General features: G+C 33.4%; 3 protein-coding genes and 1 non-coding gene across 10 annotated transcripts in view; 3 read left to right on the forward strand and 1 right to left on the reverse strand.

Moving 5' to 3' along the window:
- Positions 1-809: 809 nt before the first annotated feature.
- Positions 810-881, reverse strand: trnag-ucc (transfer RNA glycine (anticodon UCC)). The gene has a single exon. It is a non-coding gene; the product is annotated as a tRNA-Gly (tRNA).
- On the forward strand, positions 840-6,484 carry ilkap (integrin-linked kinase-associated serine/threonine phosphatase). Of its 5 annotated transcripts, none has more exons than XM_058744827.1 (11): positions 840-885; positions 1,270-1,339; positions 1,849-1,977; positions 2,115-2,235; positions 3,036-3,142; positions 3,223-3,316; positions 3,443-3,530; positions 4,360-4,493; positions 5,077-5,196; positions 5,309-5,390; positions 6,076-6,484. In XM_058744827.1, exons 2-11 carry the CDS (start codon positions 1,297-1,299, stop codon positions 6,214-6,216), a joined length of 1,059 nt encoding a protein of 352 aa, XP_058600810.1. In that variant the 5' UTR covers positions 840-885; positions 1,270-1,296; the 3' UTR covers positions 6,217-6,484. The 5 variants fall into 5 exon arrangements, with proteins under 5 accessions (XP_058600810.1, XP_058600809.1, XP_058600808.1 ...); XM_058744826.1 differs by having other exon boundaries at positions 867-885; positions 1,849-1,967; positions 2,050-2,235; XM_058744825.1 differs by lacking the exon at positions 840-885 and having other exon boundaries at positions 909-1,339; positions 1,849-1,967; positions 2,050-2,235.
- Positions 6,485-7,170: 686 nt separating this feature from the next.
- zgc:162872 (BAR_ACAPs and ArfGap_ACAP domain-containing protein) lies at positions 7,171-21,750 on the forward strand. Its single transcript, XM_058745439.1, has 22 exons — positions 7,171-7,597; positions 8,021-8,078; positions 10,182-10,301; positions 10,382-10,435; positions 10,917-10,975; positions 11,046-11,229; positions 13,251-13,295; positions 13,377-13,472; positions 13,583-13,657; positions 14,808-14,911; positions 15,186-15,237; positions 15,583-15,683; positions 15,898-16,009; positions 16,448-16,626; positions 17,646-17,715; positions 17,868-17,959; positions 18,053-18,132; positions 19,023-19,177; positions 19,272-19,381; positions 19,497-19,607; positions 19,688-19,749; positions 20,802-21,750. The coding sequence occupies exons 1-22, from the start codon at positions 7,545-7,547 to the stop codon at positions 20,933-20,935; spliced, it is 2,106 nt and encodes a 701-aa protein (XP_058601422.1). The 5' UTR covers positions 7,171-7,544; the 3' UTR covers positions 20,936-21,750.
- Positions 21,751-22,794: 1,044 nt separating this feature from the next.
- Positions 22,795-25,660, forward strand: part of LOC131520566 (protein IWS1 homolog) — a 16,440-nt gene continuing 13,574 nt past the window's right edge. Inside the window, exons 1-3 of one of the 3 annotated variants that reach the window (XM_058744899.1) lie at positions 22,795-23,120; positions 24,125-24,192; positions 25,075-25,588. In XM_058744899.1, the coding sequence (XP_058600882.1) occupies positions 23,093-23,120; positions 24,125-24,192; positions 25,075-25,588 (610 nt within the window). In that variant the 5' untranslated portion in view covers positions 22,795-23,092. The remainder of the gene's footprint in view (positions 23,121-24,124; positions 24,193-25,074; positions 25,589-25,660) is intronic. The other 2 variants (XM_058744898.1, XM_058744900.1) reach the window with 2 other exon arrangements.

The following is a 25,660-nucleotide window of genomic DNA, read 5'->3' on the forward strand; positions in this document are numbered from 1 at the left end:
CTTTGGAATACAGACATAAGGTTGGACTCTTTTTAAAGACAATCAGCAGATTACTGCAAAAGTGGAATTATTTTAAAATATGAAAGTAACAAAAAGTTATAGAAGTTTAAATTTACTGTAAAGAAAATACAAAATATTATTATTTTTATATTTTATATAAAATAAATATTTTACATAACAGGTTTTACTCTAAAATTGGCATAAAATTAAAGCCTTATGTTTCAATAAGTTATGTTCCAAATTTGAAGTTGATATGAGAAAAATTGAGGTTCCTGTGAAATTTTCTATGTAGCGCGTTATACCACAAACAGCCACCGGGTGCCATCCAACTCCATTTAATTTTTTTGATGCATTTTTCTGTCACAAATGTCTAATTTTCTCTGTCAATATTTCTCCGATCACCAAATATGGAATCCTGAGAGTCAGACCTTTATGACAATATGTATTTTGTCAAGATTATAAAAGGTTTTGATTCTAAAAGACCGTAAGACGTAATAAGTACAATTTCCATGGTAACGCAATGTCCGATTTCAAAATGGTTTTCACAGGATGAATATTGAGGTTTTAAGCTTTCAATGATCTATAATTTATGATGATTACTCAAATATTTTAAAGGGAAAAAAGACAACGAAAAAAAGAGCGCCAAGCGTCCTACAGGTGGGACGGTGACAGTTAAAGGGATAGTTCACCCAAAAATGAAAACTCTGTTATCATTTACTCACCCTCAAGTAGTTCCAAACCCTGTATGAATTTTCATTTTTGGGTGAACTATCCCTTAAAGGGGTTAAAAGGAGAACGAAAAGTGTTTCTGCGTTGGCCGGGAATCGAACCCGGGTCAACTGCTTGGAAGGCAGCTATGCTAACCACTATACCACCAACGCATTGGTAGTGATAAGAGATCATCAATAATTTTTAAACAAATCTGAAACATGTATTTGTTCACTAAAGTGTTTTTGTGTTGCTTTGTGCGTATGATAACAGCTAGCCACATATATCATGATAAAGTTAACGGTATTAAACATAATTTCGTTAATTTCCTCCTCAAATTCATTCAGTTAGCATTAGCCTGAATAGCTGTTGCATTCAAACACACACACTTACAAACAGCGCCTCTCCTTGATCTGCTGATTTAGTCTGTTTTACTCTAAAAATCAAACATTAGATCTGTGTGAATACCTGTGTGATCATATTTCTTTCTTTCAGCGTTTATCTGCTAGTATACGTGTGTAATTTGATCAGAGTATTGGGGGTATTTTTGTGGTTTATCAGAAGCTAACAGGCTTTTCAGGTTCAGAAATGGATTTATTTGGTGATCTTCCGGAACCTACAAATGATCCAGGTGGGTTAATTCTCACCAATAATAGAATAATAATCATCTTGCATGTGTAATAGGTGTTAGAATTAGTGATTTAGATTAGTTAATTTTACGTTAAATTGTGCAGTTAAATGTGGATACAGTGCATGCTGCACGAGCCTGGCTTCAGTGTTCCCAACACTAACAATGTCTACAAAAATAAACAATATTGCGCCTAATTTAATAACTAACGTGCTAAATTAACGTGATTATCTTATATATGCATGCATACATAGTCTCTCGTTTTGAGAATATGTATACTGCAGAATCCGTTGAATGTTTATGTGAATGCATGAAAATCTGTCTGTGTTACAAATCCTAGTGATCCTACCTCACAAGTGTGCCTCAAAAATGCTGTCTTGGTAGGCAGCTCACTCAATTTTGAAAAATAGCCTGTATTTATTGATGCAGATGCATGGTTTGGAAGTGCTAAACTTATCTCTCTGTCTCTTCAGTGTAAGGATTGGTGTTAATTCTGAAGTTTTATTGAACAGGTTCTGTTAAAGCCAAGCAGCCGGATGAGGGCACAGAGGAGGATCGAGGAGAGAAGAGGAAGAGAGACGTCAGCTCGGAGGAGACAGAGGTGGAAGACAAGAAACAAGAGGAAAAGAAAGTTTGTAAAGGTTTTCAGCTTTCCAGGCACATTGTGTTGGTGACAGAGGGTGTGCTCAGAGTGTGTGTGTGTGTGTTTGCAGTGAGAGAGGGAAGAGCTGTGATGAAGAGGGAAGAGCTTGTTCTCTGTCTGTTTGTTGTGTTCCAGCAGATCTTGCGAAGCTGACAGGTTTTGTCTCAGCGAGACGCGGTGAACGAGAGGAGATGCAAGATGCTCACGTTCTGCTTCCAGATCTGACATCCAGCGTCATTAACCTCCCCTTGCAAGTGTGAGTGATCTATCTATCTATCTATCTATCTATCTATCTATCTATCTATCTATCTATCCGTCTATCCGTCTATCCATCTATCTGTCTATCTATCTATCTGTCTATCTATCTGTCTATCATCTATCTATCTATCTATCTATCTATCTATCTATCTATCTATCTATCTATCTATCTATCTATCTATCTGTCTATCTGTCTATCCATCTGTCTATCTGTCTATCTGTCTATCTATCTGTCTATCATCTATCTATCTATCTATCTGTCTATCTGTCTATCTGTCTGTCTGTCTGTCTGTCTGTCTGTCTGTCTGTCTGTCTATCTATCTATCTATCTATCTATCCATCTATCTATCTATCTATCTATCCATCTATCTATCCATCTATCTATCTATCTATCTATCTATCTATCTATCTATCTATCTATCTATCTATCTATCTATCTATCTATCTATCTATCTATCTATCTATCTATCTATCTATCTATCTATCTCTATCTATCTATCTGTCTGTCTGTCTGTCTGTCTGTCTATCTATCTATCTATCTATCTATCTATCTATCCATCTGTCTATCCATCCGTCTATCTATCCATCTATCTATCTATCTATCTATCTATCTATCTATCTATCTATCTATCTATCTATCTATCTATCTATCTATCTATCTATCTATCTATCTATCTATCTATCCATCTATCCGTCTATCTATCCGTCTATCTGTCTGTCTGTCTGTCTGTCTGTCTATCTATCTATATCTATCTATCTATCTGTCTATCCATCTATCTGTGTGTGTGTGTTGTGCAGTTCTCGTCTTGCGTACTTCGCTGTGTTTGATGGTCACGGTGGAGCTCGAGCGTCACAGTTTGCTGCTGATAATCTCCATCAGACGCTGCTCAGCAAATTTCCTAAAGGTAAAGCCTTTCTGCCCTGATCCTCGTCACGCTCACAGCTACAATAACAAGCTGTTCCCATAATGCATCATGATTTGCAGGCGATGTGGAGAACTTAGAGAAGCTGGTGAGGAAGTGTCTGCTGGACACCTTCCGTCAGACTGATGAGGATTTCCTGAAGAATGCCTCCAGCCAGTGAGTTCTGCTTTAATTGGTTCTGCTGGATTTGAAATGAAGTGAAGTGGTGAAAACACTGTGTGTGTGTGTGTGTGTGTGTGTGTGTGTGTGTGTGTGTGTGTGTGTGTGTGTGTGTGTTTGCAGGAAACCCGCGTGGAAGGACGGCTCGACGGCCACATGTATGCTGGTGGTTGATGATGTTCTGTATGTGGCAAACCTGGGAGACAGTAGAGTAAGTCTGAAGACTAAAACTGAACTCATTTCTATTCAAATGTTAATAGTTCACCAAAAAATTAAAATGTGTTCACCCTCAGGCCATCCAAGATGAGGATGATGTAGCATTGCATCAGTGTCTCAGCAATGGATGCTCTGCAGTGAATGGGTGCCGTCAGAATGAGAGTCCAAACAGCTGATAAAAACATCACAATAATCCACACCACTCCAGTCCATCAGTTAACATCTGGAGAAGACAAAAGCTGAAACAAATCCAGCATTAAGACGTTTAACTTCAAACTGTTGATTCTGGCTAAAATATGAGTCCATAATAACTCTTCCTGCAGTGAAAAAGTCCATCTCCTGTTGTCTCTCACATTAAAATCCAGCCACACATTTGTTTAGAGCTGTTTTGTCTTGTAAACGGTGCTTAATTTGTGCAGATTTCTCTCCTGATTCAGACCAGAACACTTTTTCACTGAAGGAAGCGTTATTATGGATTATGAACTCATATTTTAGTTTAAAAATGCCTTAATGCTGGATTTGTTTCAGCTTTTGTCTTCTCCAGATGTTAACTGATGGACTGGAGTGCTGTGGATTATTGTGATGTTTTTATCAGCTGTTTGGACTCTCATTCTGACGGCACCCATTCACTGCAGAGCATCCATTGCTGAGACACTGATGCAATGCTACATTTCTCCAAATCTGAAACAACATCTACATCTTAGATGAAATGTTCAGCTAATTTTTGGCTGAACTATTCCTTTAAACATCAAATTTGATTATAATTCTTCTAATTTCACTGAAACCACAATGCGAAACATCTTAATGTTTTGTGTGTGCATTAGGCAGTGCTGTGTCGTTTGGAGCAGGCTGAGGATTCTGGGAAAAGGAAGTGTGTGACTCTGGCTCTCAGTAAAGAGCACAACCCCACCATATATGAGGAGCGCATGAGGATTCAGAGAGCGGGTGGCTCGGTCAGGTGTGTGTGTGTGTGTGTGTGTGTGTGTGTCTGTGTGTCTGTCTGTCTGCCTGTGTGTCTGTCTGCCTGTGTGTCTGTCTGCCTGTGTGTCTGTCTGCCTGTGTGTCTGTCTGCCTGTGTGTGTCTGTGTGTCTGTCTGCCTGTGTGTCTGTCTGCCTGTGTGTGTCTGTGTGTCTGTCTGTGTGTCTGCCTGTGTGTGTCTGTCTGCCTGTGTCTGTCTGTGTGTCTGTCTGCCTGTGTGTCTGTCTGCCTGTGTGTGTCTGTGTGTCTGCCTGTGTGTCTGTCTGCCTGTGTGTGTGTGTGTCTGTCTGTGTGTCTGTGTGTCTGTGTGTCTGTGTGTCTGTGTGTCTGTGTGTCTGTGTGTCTGTGTGTCTGTGTGTCTGTCTGTCTGTCTGTCTGTCTGTGTGTCTGTCTGCCTGTGTGTCTGTCTGCCTGTGTGTGTGTGTGTGTGTGTGTGTGTGTGTGTGTGTGTGTCTGTCTGTGTGTCTGTCTGCCTGTGTGTGTGTGTGTGTGTGTGTATGCAGTCATTAGGAGGGTTCTGGGATACGGGTCGTGGTTGTTGTAACTGGGTGTGTGTTTGCAGGGACGGCCGTGTGCTTGGAGTGCTGGAAGTGTCTCGTTCCATCGGTGACGGTCAGTATAAACGCTGTGGAGTGATTTCCACTCCGGACGTGCGGCGCTGTCAACTCAGTCGACATGACAGGTCGGTTTTATGCATAAACACTTTGTTTACTAGAAAGTATTCTCACTAATATGTGGTTTCAAACCTGTAGGACTTTGTTTGAAAGATTTAGTGTTGTTGTGTGTGTTTTTAGGTTTGTTCTCTTGGCGTGCGATGGGCTTTTTAAAGTGTTTTCTGCAGACGAGGCCGTTCAGTTCGTCCTCAACATTCTAGAGGTGTGTATTTTAATGCACTTCCTCATTCTATGTGCCAGCATTATTATAGAAAACTTTGTTTAAAAAATTGTTACTTTAAAAATAAACGCTTACTGAAATAAAATAAAATATAAAAAAAACTTATTTGCTTAATCTATATGTATACTAAAATAACAAAAAAAAATACTGAAATAAAATTTACGAAAACTTTGTTAAAAAAGTGTTACTTGAAAATGTTAACTGAAATAAAGTAAGATATAAAAACCGTATTTTATAATGTAATAAACATTATTTTAATTTACTTTAACTTATACTAAAATAAAAATAAAACTGAAAAAAAACTTTGTTAAAAAATGTGTTGCTTGAAAAATAAGCATTAACTGAAATAAAATAAATATAAAAACTTAATTTATTATATAATAAATATTATTTTCATTTACTTTAACTTGATGTACTAAAATAACAAAAATAAACCTGAAATACATTTAATAAAAACTATATAGACCTATTTAAAAACAAAAAAACAATAATACAATAATAATTAAAACAAAAATATATAAAAATGACAAAAAAAAAAAAAAAAAAAATTTAAAATGAAAACCAAAAATAAAAATATGTAAATATTAATAAAAACTATAATAGTATCTTATTTCTAAAATAACTCTACTTTGTGTAATGTATGTTAAAATGGTTTTATTTCTTTTAGAACGAGACTGTGCAGCAGAAGGAGGGGCAGAGTGAGGAGGCGGGGCAATTTGAGGCAGCTTGTCAGCGATTGGCCAGTGAGGCTGTGAGGCGGGGCTGTGCGGACAATGTCACTGTTATTCTCATCTCTATTGAGTTCTGAAGTCATAACACACACACACACACACACACACACACACACACACTTCCATTCAGAATCTTTTCTGTTACTCAAACACACACAGGTACACATGAATGCATGAATTCAGAGGTAGTACATTGTGCTGAAATGAAAATAAGGTTTATTATAGAGATGTTTGAATCTCAACTTGATTTTTTTTTCCAAAGCAGGGCTTTTGAAAACACTGTGTCAGATTTTAGTATTTGTGCTGTTTGGCATCAAATACTAAACAATAAACTTTTATACAATCTCACAATATCTGTGTCCTCTCTGAATTCCTGTGTATGTGAGTCAATGCGCACTGATTGGTTAAAATATCAGCAGTATTAAACCTACTGATTCACTTTTGAAATGGCGTTATTTAATATTTTAGATCTTTATTTAGTCAGCAGTTTTGTGTAAATATTAGTTAAAGGGTTTGTTTAATGTGTGTTTTTTGCACATTTGGGATTTTCTTTTCTATTAGATTTAATTTTCTTTCACTTTAGATTTGATTTATGTTTTATTTCATTTGCTTTTATTTTATCCTTTTCTATTTTAGTTTGTGTTTTGTTTAAGATTTTATTGTATTTGAAATGTTATTTTAGATTTTAGTTTTTATTTATTTTAGATGTCATCTTATTTGAATAAATAGTGTTCAAAAAAGGTTATTTTTTTTCATTTTTTTATTTTATTCTGCTTTATATTTTATTTTACATTTTATTTTAGATATTTTATTTTTGTTTCATTTCAATTTAGTTTTATTTTATTTTATTTGTTATTCTATCTATCTATCTATCTATCTATCTATCTATCTATCTATCTATCTATCTATCTATCTATCTATCTATCTATCTATCTATCTATCTATCTATCTATCTATCTAATATTTTTTAGCTTTTATTTTACGTTATAGTTCATGCTTTTATTTTGAAAATGCCGGACCGGACATCCTGAGCGCGCTTGACTTCCGGCACCGGAAAAGCGCGTCAAGATGAACAAACACCTCCGCAGCTGTCAACACAGCTCGAGACAGACTCAAACATCGCAGACAACTTGAATGATATGATTTAATGAATCGTGTGCGTTAGTGTGGTCCATGTCCAGTATCTGCAGCGTGTGATGCAGCACAGGTTTGCTGTCAGTCCTGTCAGTGAGTGTGAGATAGTAACGGTTCACGGATGACGGTCTGCACCGGAGACAGTGATGCTCTCGGCGCTCGGTGTGTTTCTGCTTCAGGCCTCCTCCGGGAATCAGTCGTGTCTGGATAATGTCTTATAGTGCGTCAAACTATAGTTACAAACACTGAGTTCATAAGGACAGAGCGAAACATGGACACTTTCCTGGACTTTGAGGAGTGCATCAGAGACTCTCCTGCGTTCAAGTATTAATATCACATTCATAACACATTGTATAATAATATCACATTCATAACGCGCTGAATGATTCCTCAGATGTGCATATAGCAGACCCAATGCTAATAAAATGAGTTTAGGAAATGTGTCGTGATGGGTAGTTGACCCTTGATGCTAAACTCTAAACAACATTTTAAATTAAATTACTACACTGTATACGTGTTTAATTAATAATTCATTTTTCACGCTGCAAGTGTTGTGCTGCTGCAAAAGAAGAAACCAATCTAAATAATGCAAAATGAAGAAAAACTGAAATGTCGAGCAGTTGCTTATAAATATTAATTTGAACATAAAATGTTTATTTATAAAAAAATAAACAAACTACCCATCATGCTCTTGGGCTGGATGGTGTATCTGATATCAGATTAATGTGTGTGTGTGTGTGTTTGCAGGCAGTCTCTGGATAAATGTGAGAGTAATGTTGCAGAACTGGAGAGCCGCGTGGAGAAAGTAAGATGTCTGCGTATTAAACATTTCATAATCATACATTTTTGGAGCACTTATTTTTTTCCAATGAGGTCCACTGATAATGCCAGCGAAGATTTTTGTGCCAAAACAGTGATTTATTTAAATATTTTTCTTTTAAATTTTAGTTTATATTTTTAGACTTATTATAGTCATGTTATTATATTTTAGTTGATATTTTTATATTCTATTATAGTCATGTTTTATGGTATATTTTACTTTATACTTATGTTTTATTATTTTGTTTTGTATTATATTTTACTTATTTATTTTAGATTTAATTATAGTCATGTTTTATATTATATTTTAGTTTGTATTTTATTATGGTGATGCTTTATATTAAATTGTAGTGTGTATATTTTTACATTTATATTAATATATACAGCGGGGTAAAATAAGTATTGAACACGTCACCATTTTTCTCAGTAAATATATTTCTAAAGATGTTGTTGACATGGATTGTTACCGACATCTGGTGAAAATTTCAAGTAATCCATACATACAAAGAAAGCAAAACAAAAAAGTTCAGAAATGAAGTTATGTGTAATAAAGTGGAATGACACAGGGAAGAAGTATGGAACATGTGAAGAAAGAGACGTGCAAAAATGCATGGAAAGCCAAGACACCAGACGCCCCTCGTCAGTGGAAATTAATATTAGTTGCTTCAGTCCCAACTGATGGCCTATAAAAAGGTGTCACACAAGATATATTTCACGATGGATAAAAGCAAAGTGCTTTCTCAAGACCTTCGCAACGTTATTGTTGCAAAACATACTGATGCCATTAGTTACAGAAGGATTTCTATACTCTGAAGCTCGTTTAAAGTTTGCTTCACAACATTTAGAGAAACCTGTGAAATACTGGGAGAATATAGTCTGGTCAGATGAGGCAAAAAATTGTACTCTTTGGATGCCATAATACACACCATATGTGGAGGTCAAATGGCGCTGCACATCACCCCAAAACATCATGGTGCAGCACTGGCAAAATTCATATAGTTGAAGGAAGGATGAATGGAAAATATATATTCTTGATAAAAATCTGCTGCCATCTACCAGGGTGATGATGATGAAATGAGGGTGGACGTTTCAGCGAGACAATGATCCCAAACACAGCCAAGCAAACTCTCGACTGGTTTCAGAGAAAGAAAGTTAAGCAGCTAGAATGGCCAGCTAATCACCTGACTTCAATCCAATAGAAAATAAGAACTAAAGATCAGAGCTCATAGAAGAGGCCACAGAACCTTCAAGATCTGAAGACTGTGTGGAAGAATGGGCCAAAATCACACCTGAGCAATGCATGCGACTAGTTTCTCCTACAGGAGGCGTCCTGAAGCTGTCATTACCAACAAAGGCTTTTGTACGAAAGTATTAAATCAATTTCAGTAGTTCAATACTTTTTCTCCGTGTCATTCCATTATATTACACATAACTTAATTTCTGAACTTATTTGTATTGTTTTCTTTGTATGTGTGGATTACTTTGGTTGTTACCGACATCTGGTGAAAATTTCATGTCAACAGCACCTTTAGAAATATATTTAATGAGAAAAATGCTGGCGTGTTCAATACTTATTTTACCGCTATATATACATATGATAATATAGTCATGTTTTATATAATTTTTACTTTATATATATATATATATATATATATATATATATATATATATATATATATATATATATACTTATATTACATTATATTTTAGTTTTTTTCTTTAGATTTTTATAATTATTATATATTATTATTATTATTTTTATATTATTTTTGTTAACAACTTTTTATAAAATTTTCTTCTGGGAGCAGTAGTAAAAAACAAAAAGCAACTGTGTAAATTTAGAACCCACCCCAACCCTTATTATTATTTATTTATTTTATTATTATATTATATTTTAAGTTTATATTGCTAGACTTGATTTGCCATTTTATATTTTATTTTGTGTATTATATTTTTTTTCATGACCATTTCCACAGATAATAATGTGTTGATGTTCATCTCGTGTCGAAAGTTCAAAGTAAAATGATTTTCTCATGATCTTAGCTCTTATGCACAGCACACTCTTCGTCTGCTCTCTGTCTGTCTGCAGGTGATGAAGCTGTGCGGTCAGATGGTGGAGGCGGGTCAGAACTACACCTCCTGCAATCAGCTCTTCCTCTCCGGCCTGGCGGAGTTTACAGCGTATCATAAGAGCGACGGCGTTATTCTGGTGAGCACTGATGTCTGAAGGGTCGAGCTCTCTGATCAGACCGCTCATGCTGACCTCTGATTGTGTGTGTGTTTCTGTAGAACTGCCTGCGTCAGTTCAACCAGGGCCTGCAGGAAATGATCCAGTTTCAGACGGTGAGTTTGTGCTAAATGCATCGTTCTCTATATACCTGTGCAATGCCAAAAAATGTATTTGTGACCCTGGACCACAAAACCAATTCAGGGTCAATTTTTTGACATTGAGATTTATGCATCATCTAAAAGATGAATAAATAAGCTTTCCATTGATGTATGGGTTGTTAGGATCGGACAATATCTGTAATCTGAGGGTGCAAAAAAATCAAAATATTGAGAGAATCGCCTTTAAAGTTGTCCAAATGAAGTTCTTAGCAATGCATATTACTAATCAAAAATGAAGTTTTTATATATTTACAAAATATCTTTATGAATCGTGATCTTAATATCCTAATGATTTTTGGCATAAAAGAAAAATCTATAATTTTGACCCACACAATGTATTTTTGGCTATTGCTACAAATATACCCCAGCGACTTAAGACTGGTTTTGTGCTCCAGGGTCACATTTGTGCATTTAAAAATGATGTGTTTTCTTGCAGATGCTGTTTGATCAGACTCAGAGAGCCATTACCCAGCAGCTCACAAACCTGCTTTCACAGTACGTCACACACACACACACACACACACACTTTTACTGCATTAAAGTGTAACGGTTTGTTCTGTCACAGGTTTCTGCCGCAGATTCGCGACACTCGCCGTGAGTTCGTCCGGATCGGAGACGATCTCGATGCCGCCGTTGTGAAAAACGCTCAGGTCGGTCGACACAAACCTGTTGACGCTGAGCGAGCGACTCACCTGCTGCTCGCCACCCGCAAGTGCTACCAACACTTCGCCCTGGACTACTGCCTGCAGGTATTTCATTAACCATATTCTACATTTTCATACCATTTGGTTTTTCCCTAAAGTCCACATGAGTGTTATTTTAGTATCATTGAGAGACTATCATAGTTTTTATAATTTTGAATTGTTTTATTTTTCTGTTTTCTGTTTTAATTTTAATTTTAGTTACATTTTTTTTTTTTAGCATTTTATTTTTTCTATTTTATTAAATATGCCTATATAGTTTGTATTCATTTTTATTTAAGTTTGAGATATTTTAGCACATCAACTTAAACTAAAAATTAGAAATGTTGCCTTGCAACAAGATAAATAAATGTAAGATTTATAATAATAAAATAATCGTAAATTATTTTTTGTTTTCATATTTTCTGATTTCAATTTATTTATTTATCATGTTTTAGTAATTTGGTTGTTTTTGCTATTGCTATCAGTTTTTTAAATAAATATGTCTATATAGTTTTTGTTATTTTAGTACATCATCTTAAAATAAACAAAAAATGAGAAATGTTAATGTTGCCTTGGCAACTAGATGAAAAAAACAAGTTTATGGTTTTATAATAATAATAATAATAATAATAAATGAGTTTTTATTTGTATATTTTCCATTTTTATTTTAATTTGAGTAAAAATGTTAGTAATTTAGCTTTGTGGGTTTGCCATTTTTATTTGATTTTTTAAACTATGGTTTTATTGATTTTTCTTTTCTTTTTTTTTTTCAGTTTTAGTTATTTTAGCATATCAGGTTAAACTAAATGAAAAATGAATTGAATTTTTCAAGTAACAAAAATGTTTTTTTTTTTTTTATGGTTTTAGTTTTAATAATAGTTAACCATAATAACTCTGTCCCATATAATTTTAGTCTTCAAAACCATTTTAATTTCGTTTTTAAGATAATTTTCTGACCTGTAGAACTAAACAGGCTGTCATGTCATTTTTGCATCAAAATGTTCTGGGTGACTGTAGAGGGGGCTTTGAGTTGTGAATGCTGAGGAATGAGGGTCAGTAGGTGTGTTTTCCTCTTGGCAGAAGAGTGAAGTTTTATCAGTACATCAGTTTTATCATAACGTCAGCACCTGCAGGAATGAAGCTGATTGGCTGCTGCTTGTTGTTTGTTTTGACTCAGATCCTGTTTACTCTGAACTGACATACTGAACTCATGTTACACATCACTCAAATAGCACCTCATACAATCAGCTCTAATTTTTCTTGTAAATCTTGATGTTACTCTGATAATGTCATTATGAATCATGAACATCACATTTCACTGCAAAATAAAAATATTTTTTTAAAGTTAATGTTTTTTCCCCCAATATTTATGTTGCAGGTTTTTTTAAATTATTATTTTATTAATGTATTTATTCATTTATTGGAGAGAAATAAGCCAAAGGAATTTATCCTAGAACAAAATAAAATTATATATTTAAAATATTTAGTTTTTATTTTTTAAATTCATTATATATATATATATATATATATATATATATATATATATATCTCATTTTTAATTAATTAATTTTTTATTTAGTTATACATTTTATTATTTTACTGGGGGATATTTATCTGGAGAAATTTCCCCAGAACAAAAAAAGAAGGAATATTTTGTATGTATATATTTTATTTTTTAAATGTTTGTTTATTTATGTATTTTATTATTTGAAACTATCTGGGAAATCTGGTGAAAATGACCCAGAGAAATTTCTCCAGAACAAAATAAAAATAAAATTAATTCATTCTATTTTATTTGTTTTTGTAGGGAGAAATAAAATATTTAGTATTTATTTAAAACATTTTATTAGGGAGAAATTCACCCAGAGAAATTTCCCTAGAGCAAAAAAAATAATAATAATAATAATAATAATAAAGAAAAAAAAAATTATATATATATATATATATTTTTTATTAGTATTATTATTTATTTGCTATTTCTATTTTATTCATTTCATTATTTTATTAGGGTGAAATTCACCCAGAGAAGTTTTAACCAGAACCACTTTCACCAGAGAGAAATTTATTGTTTTCTTCTTTTCTTGCAGTTGAATAATTTCAAGGCCCAGCAGAAGTTGGATATTCTGAATTCGGTGAGCTGTCAATCAGAAAACTGGGTTTGTAAATACAATAACATCTTGTATATTGACTAAAATCCTCTTTTTTTCCCTCAGGTCTTCTCGTATTTTCACGCTCAGTACACGTTTTTCCATCAGGGATTCGATCTGCTGAGAGATCTAGAACCGACTATGAAGACGATGGCCTCACAGGTCACACATAAACACATCAGATATTCATATATACACAAAATAAACCCTTTACATCCACACACAGTGTTTGATGGATGTTGGAGTTAAGTATGAGTAATATCTGTGCGCAGCTCTCTCAGCTGTCGTCTGACTGCGCTGCCAAGAGGAAAGACCTGGAGAACACGCACCTGCTCGTCCAGCAGAGAGTGAGATGATATTAAATACTGATGAGCACAGCAAAAACAAATGTGCAGTTCAGTCCAAGTCTGTAGTTTTGAGGTCATTTTTATGATTTTATATAAGTAGATTTTAGCAGGATTTGCAGTCTTTCTCTTCCAGAAAAACAGACTAAAACATTAATAACATCATCTTACTTCAGTGAAATGCTCTCTGGAACGAGAACTTCACTAAATTATGAACACCACATACTGCTAAACATGATTTATTATTGAATAAATAATTCTTATTTATGATAAATAAATCAATAAATAAAAAAAGATGAATAAATCAAGATGCATTTGCTTGAGAAGCAATGAAGTGCATTTATGCTTAAGACAAGAAAAAAAAATCTTTCTGTGGGGCAAGAAAAATAAACTTGATTCAAAGGGAAAACAAGATTATTTTTCTGGCCACACTGACATATTTTTGTTTTGTTTTGTTTTAAGCATAAACTTCAATTTGAACAATTTATCAGTATACAAGACTTAATGTCTTGAATCAGCTTCTCAAGTAATTATCAAGTATCTTGGTTTAGGAATATTTTTAATTGATTTAGATATTTGTAATAGAAAAAAAGAAAAAAACTTTTGCAGTTCTTATGCTTGCAGCAGTACAATACTTATTTATAACAATGGTTATTATAGTTAACTAGGAAAAAAGGGGTATATATATATATATATATATATATATATATATATATATATATATATATATATATATTATTTATTGTTTTATTACTATTATTATTATTTTTATTTATTTATTTATTTTTACTTATTTAACTTATTTAAATCTAAATTGTAACTTTTTTATTTACATTTCTCAAGTACTTAAGTACTAAAATAACTACATAAAAATGTAAATGTTAAATTTAATATAAAACCCCCCACAACAAAATGACTAAATTTAAAGTGAAAACAGAAAATATAAAAATCCAATTCAAAATATTAACAAAAATATAAAAGTAAATTAATGATCCTAAATGAATAGCGTTTATAACTTACTCTTCAAATGCATGTATGTCAACATGATTATTTTTTTAAATTGTCAAACTTCCATCTGTTTAATCATAGTGAGTTTTGGTAGGAAGTTGATATTTTGATCGTGTGCGTTTGATAACGATTGTGTGTTTGGTAGGACGCGTCTGGAGAAGCGGTTATTGTCTGTAACCCGTCTGACGGAGGAACGATTCAGGGTTACCTGTTCAAACGCTCGCGCAGGAAGAACAAGACATGGAAGAGGTCAGAGAGCCAGTGTTCAGATACTATCATTGAGATTTTTATTAATATTTTGAATTTGTGATTTTTATTTAATGTTGAAATAATTTGTCTTTAATTTCGTCTTTGTTTTTAATAATTGTGTTTGTATCATTTTGATTAGTTTTTTTTATTTCATTTTATATTTCAGTTTTAATTATTGTAGCTCATCAAGTAAATAAGAAAATGAAAAAATGCATGCCTGTATGCATGTTTCGTACAGGTACATAATCTGAGAATATTTGTTTCCATCTCTCAGGTGCTGGTTTTCCGCTGAAAATAATCGGTTAATCTACTCAAAATCACACAAGGTAAACCATCCACGTCAGTCTAGAACTGGGTCTTCATGTGACTTGTTTTCGTTCACATTGTGTGTGTGTGTGTGTGTGTCCTGGTATATATGGTTTATGAGGACACAAATGTGTATAATAACATGGGTACTACAACGTAAACATGGTTTATGAAGACACTTCCTGTGTCCCCGAAACCAAAAGGGTTAAAAAACATACTAAACAGTTCTATGAAATTCAAAAATTGCCAGTAGTTTCCTGTAAAGGGTAGGTTTAGGTGTAGGGCAATAGAAAATACAGTATAAAAACCTATAGTCACCATAAACTACAAATGCAAGTGTTTGTGTGTGTGTGTGTGTGTTTCAGGAGCCGCCGGTGGTTCTTTTCGATGATCTGCGTCTGTGTGCGGTGAAATCTCTGGATGTGATCGACCGCCGTTTCTGTTTTGATCTGCTGTCGGTGCAGAAGTAAGACGATGAAACACACACACACACACACATCAGTGTGGCTGTAAAATCTGTCAAATGTGTGTTAAAATGTGATGAACTGATTCGTAGCTAAAGCGTTATTTTGAAGTCCAGTCTTCTAGTTGAATGATGGCTGTTTATACAGACACAGATTTGGTTTTCATTAAAAGGCTGTCAGGTGTGTGTGTTAGTAATCATGTGTTTGTGTGCGCAGGTGTTGTGTGTTACAGGCTGATTCGGAGGAGCTGAAGTTGGCGTGGATTAATGCTGTTCAGGGCTGTATAGACTTGGCGTACCGCGATCAAGTAACAGAACAAAACACTCAGGTACAACACACATATACTTGTTTTATATATATATATATATATATATATATAACTAACCCTAGCTTCTCTAATCTTTTTGTATTCTATGTATTTGTTTTCTTTTTATTCATTATATAATAATAATAAAAAAAAAACCTTGCTATGTGTACTGCGTTAAGCTAACTGAGACTTATAGCACTTGCATATCATTGCTCTTTTGTTGATTTTGATTGCTTCCATTGTCCTTATTTGTGAGTCGCTTTGGATAAAAGTGTCTGCTAAATGATTAAATGTAATGTAAAAATAAATAAATAAATATATATATATATATAATTTTTTTTCTATACAATTATTTGTTTTTTGTCTTTTTGTAGCAATTTTTTTGTTTTAAATTTGTTCAAATCCAGTTTCACAAACAGAATGGAAAGGGTGTGTTATTTGCATATTGTGTGTGTTTAGGTGAAGGAGAACTCCGCCCCCACGCCTGTTCCAGACCCGCCCCCTCACTCCCGCGCTCTGGGCGTGGCTCTCCGTGGCAACGGTAACCGGCGCTGCTGTGACTGCGGGGAGGCGGAGCCTCGCTGGGCCAGCATTAACCTCGGCATCACCATGTGCATCGAGTGCTCGGGGATCCACAGGTGATGTCTGAGCATCTGCTGGGTTTAAATCATGCATTACTCCACCATCTAGTGTGTGTGTGTTATATTAGGTTATTTTGTCATCCAACATCAGATTCTAGATGCTCTTTAGTTGAGTGACAGTTGAGTTGAGTGAGTGCATGAAGTGTTGTTTTTTCGGTTAATTAAGTGCATCATTCAGGCATTTAAAGTGCACTTTTTCACTATTTATACTAAAAATGGCATAGAAGGGTTATTATAGTTAACTAAAACCATAAAAACAGTTTTTGTTACTTGAAATAAAATAAGCAATAAATGAAATAATATTTATTTTATTTTATTTCAGATAGTTGCCAGGAAAACATTTCTAATTTTCATTCAGTTTAACTTGATGTACTAAAATAATAAAACTGAAACCAAAATGAATAAAAACTGTATAGACATATTTAATAAAAACATAAATAAGTAAAATGGCAAAAACATACAACTAAATTACTAAAACATAAAATAATTAAAATGAAAATGGGAAATATAAATTTATACTTAAAAAATAAAAATAATAAACACTAACAAAAATATTAAAACTTTAAATTGAAATGAAAATATAAAAATTTATTTATTAATTTTTAAATATTTAGTTTGTCATTGCTTGTTCCATTCTGTATGGTTACTTAACCATTAATTTTTTTATTTTTTTTTATTATTATATTAATATTTCAAGTAAATGCTATGTGTATATTATGTCTATAACAAGTTTAATAAAAACACATTTCAAAATGATAATGATATCTCGGTGGTACTGGGAAGTTTATTTTCCAATTTCATATACTTTCACGGTTTTTCATTTTATTGTGTAACGATATGATATTCAATATAAAATGAATATTTTTATATATGTATCAACAGGACACAGCATTCACAACTTAGAAAGTCTGTAAACAGAGATAATTTGTGGTTTTATTAGTAGCATTACTCATGAACTCTGTGATATTGAATGGGTTTATTTGTTTAAATGTGAGGTTGTTGGTTTGTGTTGACAGGAGTCTCGGTGTTCATCTGTCCAAGGTTCGATCGCTCACTCTTGATTCCTGGGAGCCAGAACAGTTAAAGGTTTGTTATTTGATCTGAACGGCCTGATTTCATTTTTATAAACACCATTTGAACTCTTTTATCAAAATCTCTGATATAAAGCATCACTCCAAAACCTAGTTACAGCAACTAATGCCATTGGTTGATCTGCGTCTATAACTCCGCCCCCACAGCTGCTGTGTGTTCTGGGTAATGAAGTCATTAATGGCGTTTATGAGCGTAACCCAGCAGATGGACTGCAGAAGCCCAGCGCAGACAGTCCACGGTACGAAACAGGAAGTGTCTGTTTCTCACAGGTATGTTGTTATATATAAAGCGCTCTGAATGTGTAAATGATTGTTGTCACTGTCTCTCTCAGGCAGGATAAAGAACAGTGGATCCGGTTTAAGTATGTGGAGAAAAGATTCGTGGCACGTGATCCTGATGGTCCTGATGCTGGTGAGTGTGTTTGTGTTGTTTATCTTTAATAAATAGCTTTTAATATTCTTTTAAATGTAAAACATCTCATATGCTTTCAATAAATAAATATTTTTAATTTATAATTATTTTAATTAATTATTTTTGTATAATTAAAAAGTGTTTTATTAAAGTAATGTTTAAAATAAAAAAATATGTAGTTGGATAATATAATTGCTTTAAATAAATGATATAATTATTTTAATTTAAATAATCTTTTACTATTAAAATACTGCAATTATTTAAAATAATTTTAAATTATTTCAGTTACTATTTTTTAATAATTAAAATAAAATTTTAATTTTTAAATTATTTTAACTAAATAATACAAATATTGTAATTATTAATTAAATAAATAAAATATCATTTAAAAATACATTAATATAATTAACATACTTCTGTTATTTGTAAGTCGCTTTGGATAAAAGCGTCTGCTAAATGACAAAGTAAATGTAAATATACAATTATATAATAAAATTCGTTTAATTCATTAAAATACTATTTTATCATTAAAATAATACTATATATATATATATATATATATATATATATATATATATATATATATTTATAATTATAATTACAATTACAATTTTAATTTAAAATAATTGTAATAAAATAATATTATTGTTTTAATTCCAACCATTCGTTCTCCAAACCGCTTATCTTCTGTACTTGGGTCATGGGAGGCGGCCTCAGGCTGATTATTTTAATGATTAATTAAAATAATGTAATAAGTTAATTCTAAAAAATGTTAATATGAAGTATAATATTTTAATATTATTACATTTAATTACATTAAACATTAAAAATAAAATTTCATTTAAAAATATTTTTATAATAATAATTATTTGAATTAATTTTTGCCATAGAAACAGTAAAGCTACGGGCCGGTGAGAGACTGTATCAGGCGTCGCTAGGTGGTGATCTTGTTGCCATGGCGACGGCGCTGGCCAAGGGGGCGGAAGTGAACTGGAGTAACCCTGAGTGGGAGGGACGGACAGCTCTGATTGGTTCAGCCGTCGGGGTGAGTGACAGCCGAGCGTCCGAGTGCTGTTTAATGTGTTTGTGTGTGTGTTTAGCGTCTTCAGTGACGTTGCGTGTGTGTGTTTCTCTGGCAGGGCTCACTGTTGGCGTGCGAGTTTTTGTTGCAGAACGGCGCGAATGTGAATCACAGAGATCAGCACGGACAGGGAGCTCTGCACGCCGCCGCCACCTACGGACACACGGGGTACATCACCGCCTGGATTATCAGAGCTCACAAACATTTATTAAGCAAGTAAATGAGTCCGTTTTCATTGGATGTGATCTTTAATGTGATGCTGTTCTGTGATTGGTCGCTTCAGGCAGGTGTGTCTGCTGCTCAAGAGAGGAGCCAATCAGTATGCAGCTGACGAAAAGGGAAACGATCCACTCAGTATCGCCATTGAAACCGCCCACGCTGACATTGTCACTTTGTGAGTGATCAGAGTGTGTGTGAGTGTGTGTGTGTGTGTGTGCTAGAAATCATAATTAATGTAGTGTGTGTGTGTTTCAGGTTGAGAATGGCTCGAATGAATGAGGAAATGAGGGATTCAGAGGGATTCTTCGGATCTGTTGGTAAGATGTTATTGTTTTTTTTTTTTATTATTCTATAAAATTTTGTTATAAGATCCAAAGTAACAAAACAAAATACAGAACCATTACAGCTTTCTCACACCAACATTAATTTAAAAAAAGATAATAATGGAATGAAAAAACAATAATTACATATGGATTTATATGGTGAAAGCGTTGTAATTCTGAAATAATTTTATTTAAAAATCTTGATAGATTATTTAAAATAATTTTACATTTATTCATTTTATAATTTAAAATATTACAATTAATATTAAAACTGTATTAATATTAATAAATATTAACAGTTTATAATAGAAAATATTATTGTAATTACATAATTCTAAATTAAAACTGACATTATTTTAATTGCAAATATTTTAGTTACATAAATGCATACAGAGATAAGTAAAATCAAATAATATTATTATTAATAATAATAATAATAATAATAATAATAATAACAGAAAATACAGAACCATTACAACTTTCCCATACCAACGTATACTGTATAATGAAGTTAAAATAATAGTAATAATGGAATAAAAATAAGAATTGTTTTATATATATATATATATATATAATGGTGGCAGCATAATTATATTAAATAATTATATTAAAAATAGATAAATTAACTATATAAAACTATTTTATTATTTTAGTTAAAATAATTTTACATTTAATTAAAATAATTTTTATTATACAATACTATCATATTTACAAAATTTTAAATGAAAACAATTACATTGTTTTAACTAGAAAATAGTTTAATTAAAATCATTTATTTATATATATATATATACACACACAATTACATTTGAATGTGTAAAAATAAATGAATAAAATAATAATAATAAATTAAGTTATGTTTATCAGAACAGTATCTGCTATTGTTTAAAAACAACAAAAACTTTCACATTTTCACATCATTCGTTTACAGCCTTCACAATTGAACTTTCCTTATTTTCTCATAATCAAGTATTAAGCAGAAACATCTCATAAACCACAATCAAAAGTTTAGTTTATAGTGAAACTTTAACTACGCTTTTCTTCAGGAGACGATGAAACATTCCAGGATATCTTCCGTGATTTCAGTAACATGGCGTCACACGACCCGGAGAAACTCTCTCGCCGTCAGTTCCTCCGCGGCTCTGAGGATGAAGAGCGCGACGAAGAGGAGAAAAACTAGAGAGGGACCGGAAGGTCAGAGGTCAAGTGAGGTCAAGTGAGGTCAGAGGTCACGCTGCTGCACTATGGGACAAGGGGAAAAAACTAAAGTGGGAAATCTTAATGTTGCAACTAGTTAAAAACTAAACATCTGCTCTGAATCGCTGAGTGTGTGACGGTTAACGTGACTGACGCTCCGTATTAAAGCGTGTTTAATGAGTGTGTGTGTGTGTGTGTGTGTGTGTGTGTGAGGCGATCCAGTCCAACTCATTTCATCCACACTGACTGTTCTTCTCCTGATTTTAGGCTGTGCTGTTGGTTTTACTAAAGGCTTTTGACCCGTTTTTATATCGTGCTGCAGTAAAGCACGCTTCTACTCTGAACTTTGAAGGAAATTCACACTTACGGTGAATATTTAGGATATTCAAGTCAACATGAAATCAAAACTGACCCTGTTTACTTTCTTAATGCATGTTTCTGGTCTTACTGTGCATTGTCAAAATGTATTAACATCTTTTATTTTGGCTCACTAATCCTTATTTTTCAACTTTCTATAATATAGAGACACTTTTCATTATCCACACATTCCTTATGGATAAAATCAAACCATTTCATAGATTTTAACTTGTTTAATATCTTGTTTTATTGAGTATGTGTCTGATTAAGAAAGTAAAATGGATTGGGAATGCAGTTTCGTGTTGACTTTAAATGCACACTGAATAAAACGGTTATAGCAATTGATATCATGTGATACACAATATATTAATATCATTGTTTATGTCTTAAAAGTTTGTGTCTTATTCTAACTAATGAATTAAAAGCTATTTAACTATGAAATGAGTCCAGTGTTGGTTTGTTTTTAAATACACAACCGAAAACATTTCTTTGCTGTCTTCTCATTTTCAGTTTCATGTTTTCATAATTTTGATAGAGACACAATAGAAAATATTACATTTACATTTATTCATTTAGCAGACGCTTAATAACATTAATAACAAAGATTCATAGTTTTCACTGCTTTTTTTTATTAGAAGAAAAAAATCAAGTCCATGTACATTTTTACATCCATAATAAAAATATTTTTTAAATGCTATTATATTGTCACTTATCTATAAAATATTTTTACCCAAAATAAAAAACATTTAATAAAATAAAAATTTGTTTGTATTTGTTAATATATTTATGTAATTTATTTAATAGAAACGACAAGCATCTGAAAATCAATAATCAGGAGTCTAATTTTTTTTTTCTAATTTTTAATATGTTGCCAAATTCCTAAAATGGTTTAAGAATGACTGTTATTTTATTGAAATTATTAATTACTTATTTAAGTTAAGTAATATTATTCAAATTAAAATAATATGATTATTTACATTATTTTAAAATGATTTATAGTGAATGTATTAAGATGCAGCGCGTTCGTGTTTCTTTACATAGAATGAATATATATATATATATATATATATATATATATATATGAAGAGTTTGTTTGCAAAAACAGATCACTCCATTTTTTTAAATTTTCAAAAATCATGTTTTTTATGTTATGTTATTATTGTATTTTATTGTCTTAGTTAGCTGTATTTTTTTTTTTTTTTAAACCTAATCAAAATAACTCAACTGCAGTTTGATTGAGATTAATTGTAAAGCACAATGAAAAAAACATGATTTGTGAAAATTGTAAAAAATCTGTATTTGCAAATGAACACGTCATATATATATACATATGCACACATACGCATATTAATACAAATATGATTTCTTGTTGATTTAATTGTGATCTTGATTCATTATTTGACTAGACTAGAGTACGTGCCCGCCGTCAGTTTGCGAAGCTCCGCCCCTTCAAATTACGACGTTTTTACTGACGTAATATTAAAGCGTCGGCGCGTCCGCACGCATGCGTCCCAGAGCGGCGACACCATTTTAGAGGAAGAAAGAAAAACAGGGACAGTTACTGACAATCAGTAATAATATATCAGCAGTTTAACTAATAAGAGCTCATGTAAGCGCTGACAAACCCGGACAGATAGAAGATCCCCGCCGGGTTCCGACATCAGCTCAGCGTCTGTTCTGGGTTTATTGTTGTTATTGGTTTGTGTGTTTGTGTGTGTGTGTGTGTGTGTGTGTGTGTGTGTTCGAGAGAAACTGAAGCAGTGCGGTTCTGTCCTCAGTCCAGATGGATGGAGACGAGGAGATCCGCTCAGGTAACCTTTTACAACAACCACAACACACTGTTCTTATTCCAGACTCTTACGCAACGCTATCATGCTAATATCACGTTTTCGGGCTCTTACCACGCTAATACCACGGTATTATTTCAAGTACGTTGGCTGTAACTAGTTACACTCGTAATATTACTTTTTGGGTTACACTTTATTTTAAGATGTCCTTGTTACAGTGTAATTATATATTTAAGTACTGTGTAATATTAATTAACAACATGTACTTACTCTGTGGTTAGGGTTTGGCTTATGACTACTTGCATGTAATTATGCATATTTTATTGTTATTATAATAAGCATATGCAACGTGTAACAAGGACACCTTAAAATAATGCGTTACCACTAGTAGTGTAACTAATTACTAATAAGATTTCAGTAATAATATTAAAGTTACTATCCACAAAACAGCTAGTTACTTTCGATGCCTCAACCCCTATTGATTTAAAGATTGATTTATTTTCATAATTTTCACAACAAGCACATGGAAAGAATTTTATGGGGAAGATGTGGGTCTTGAAAGAAAATGTAACTAAGTACTGTTGCCAAAAAGTAACAAGTGACGTAATAATATTACTTTTGAAAAGAGTAACTAGTAATGAGTAATATATGGCATTTTTCAGCTAGCCCAACACTTATTACCATAATTAATCAAATTACCATGGTATTTTCTTGTGGTGAGAATAAGTACCATGGTAGCACCACGTATTTGTGCATTTACTACAGTAACAACATGGTATTCTTTGAAGTATGTTGGCATAGCATGGTGTCTGACTATAGTACACATGCATTATCATCATATAATTCATCAAAGTACCATGGTATTTTCATGTTTTTTGGACAAGTACAATGGTAATACTATGTTTTTGGTAATTCACGCTGAATAATTGTGCTATTTAAATGTAAATACCACGGTGTAGGAGGATGATAAACATGAATTACCATATAATGCATCAAAGTACCAAGACTCTGGATGTGTATTTGTTCAGATGATGGCAGCGCTACTCCAGTTCAGGACGAGCAGGAGGATGCCAGACCCGAGTCACGACAGTCTGAGGTCAGTCTGATGGTTTGGGTTTAGTGCTGGACTTGATTATCACGATTTGAAAAACTCACAGTAAATACTGCTCCGCTTTATTCAGAGTTATTAAGAGTCTCATGCAGAGTAGTTTCGTTTTGTGTGAAAACATGACTGCTGAGGGTAATTATATGAAAGAATATATGATTGAGTTATTTGTGTGAATGCAAGGATTGCTTTCCGTGTAGTGCGTAATAAAGCCGCGTTTGTCAGCTTTGTTTACTGAGGTTACCGTGGAAACAGCTCTGTTCTGCTGCTCATAAGCGCCACCTGCTGTCCAGCTGTGGATTTACAAGATTCAGATTCAGACATTTTTGTTCAGACCAATGAGAAAATCAGAGCAAATTTTTGTTGTAAATCTGAACCGGTCGACGGAAAATGAGCTGATAAAATGTAATTTATCATTCTGACTCATCCTTTTATTTAAAAAAAAAAAAAAAGATATAAAGACTGATATGTTATAATTTTATTTAAATAAAAATGGTTGACTTTATTTGAACATGTAGTACATGTTATGACTTTTTTATTAGTTTAAAATCCGGCTATCATTTTTTAATGTTTTATTTCACTGTGTATGCAAACAAAAAGTGCATAGTGCTGTTAACTTTATTTGTTGGCTTTTCTCATAAAACTTGGTAAAATGATTTCAGTGTGTGTGTATCAGTGCTTTTTTAATATTTCCAGCACATTTTAACAACGCCGTGTATAACAGGTTTTTGTTGATGCATTGATTAAGAGATTTAAGTACTGTATGACATTGGTAGCTCTCAGCCGATTCATTTTTAAAAAGTAGCTCCCGAATGAAATAAGGTTGGAGACCCCTGGTTTAAACGTTGTTTTGTGATTGTTGTGCTCGCGCAGGATGACGGCAGTGATAACGAGGACGCCGCTCACGACAGGAGGTCTGAGAACGCAGACAGCGGGTCGGATCACGAGGCTCGTGGAGGAGGAGACGGGAGCGATTCGGAGCCCGAGCCGCCGCGGCCCGCAGACAGCGATGAGGATGAGGAGGGCAGCTCTCCTGTGAAGCGAAGAGCGAGCACCTCCGACATAGAGGAGGAGGAGGAGAAACCGCATCCAGCCAGCGACTCCGAGCAGGAGGAAACAGAGAAGAGACGCAGCCCTAAATCAGACGCGGCCAGCGATTCGGACGAGGACAAACCCAAACAGAAAACTCTGAGAGACTCTGATGCAGAAGAGGAGGAAGAGGAGGGAGGGAGGAAGGAGGATGGAAAATGGAAAGCTGTGATGAATTCAGACAGTGAGGATGAGGACGAGAGACCGAAACAGGAAGCAGGAAGTGATGAGGATGAAGGGCCTAAACGACGGGCTCTGGCCAGTGATGATGATGATGTTGAAGAAGATGAGAAGCCTGGTATGTTTGTTTACCCAGAATGAAATCAGAAACGACTCGTAGTACTATATAATTCTAAATGTTTAATTTTAT

The sequence above is a fragment of the Onychostoma macrolepis genome, chromosome 15, assembly GCF_012432095.1.
Source record: "Onychostoma macrolepis isolate SWU-2019 chromosome 15, ASM1243209v1, whole genome shotgun sequence".
Classification (NCBI taxonomy): Eukaryota; Metazoa; Chordata; class Actinopteri; order Cypriniformes; family Cyprinidae; genus Onychostoma; species Onychostoma macrolepis.

What these genes read in the sequence shown, in the direction of transcription:
- zgc:162872 (XM_058745439.1), top strand. Translation starts at nt 7,545, where the DNA reads ATGGACACTTTCCTGGACTTTGAGGAGTGCATCAGAGACTCTCCTGCG. An exon ending in TGAAGACGATGGCCTCACAG is followed by an intron (nt 13,473 to 13,582) that starts GTCACACATAAA and finishes ATCTGTGCGCAG; the next exon opens with CTCTCTCAGCTGTCGTCTGA. An exon ending in GAGTGCTCGGGGATCCACAG is followed by an intron (nt 16,627 to 17,645) that starts GTGATGTCTGAG and finishes TTGTGTTGACAG; the next exon opens with GAGTCTCGGTGTTCATCTGT.
- ilkap (XM_058744826.1), top strand. An exon ending in GCTCAGCAAATTTCCTAAAG is followed by an intron (nt 3,143 to 3,222) that starts GTAAAGCCTTTC and finishes CATGATTTGCAG; the next exon opens with GCGATGTGGAGAACTTAGAG. An exon ending in AGAGCGGGTGGCTCGGTCAG is followed by an intron (nt 4,494 to 5,076) that starts GTGTGTGTGTGT and finishes GTGTGTTTGCAG; the next exon opens with GGACGGCCGTGTGCTTGGAG.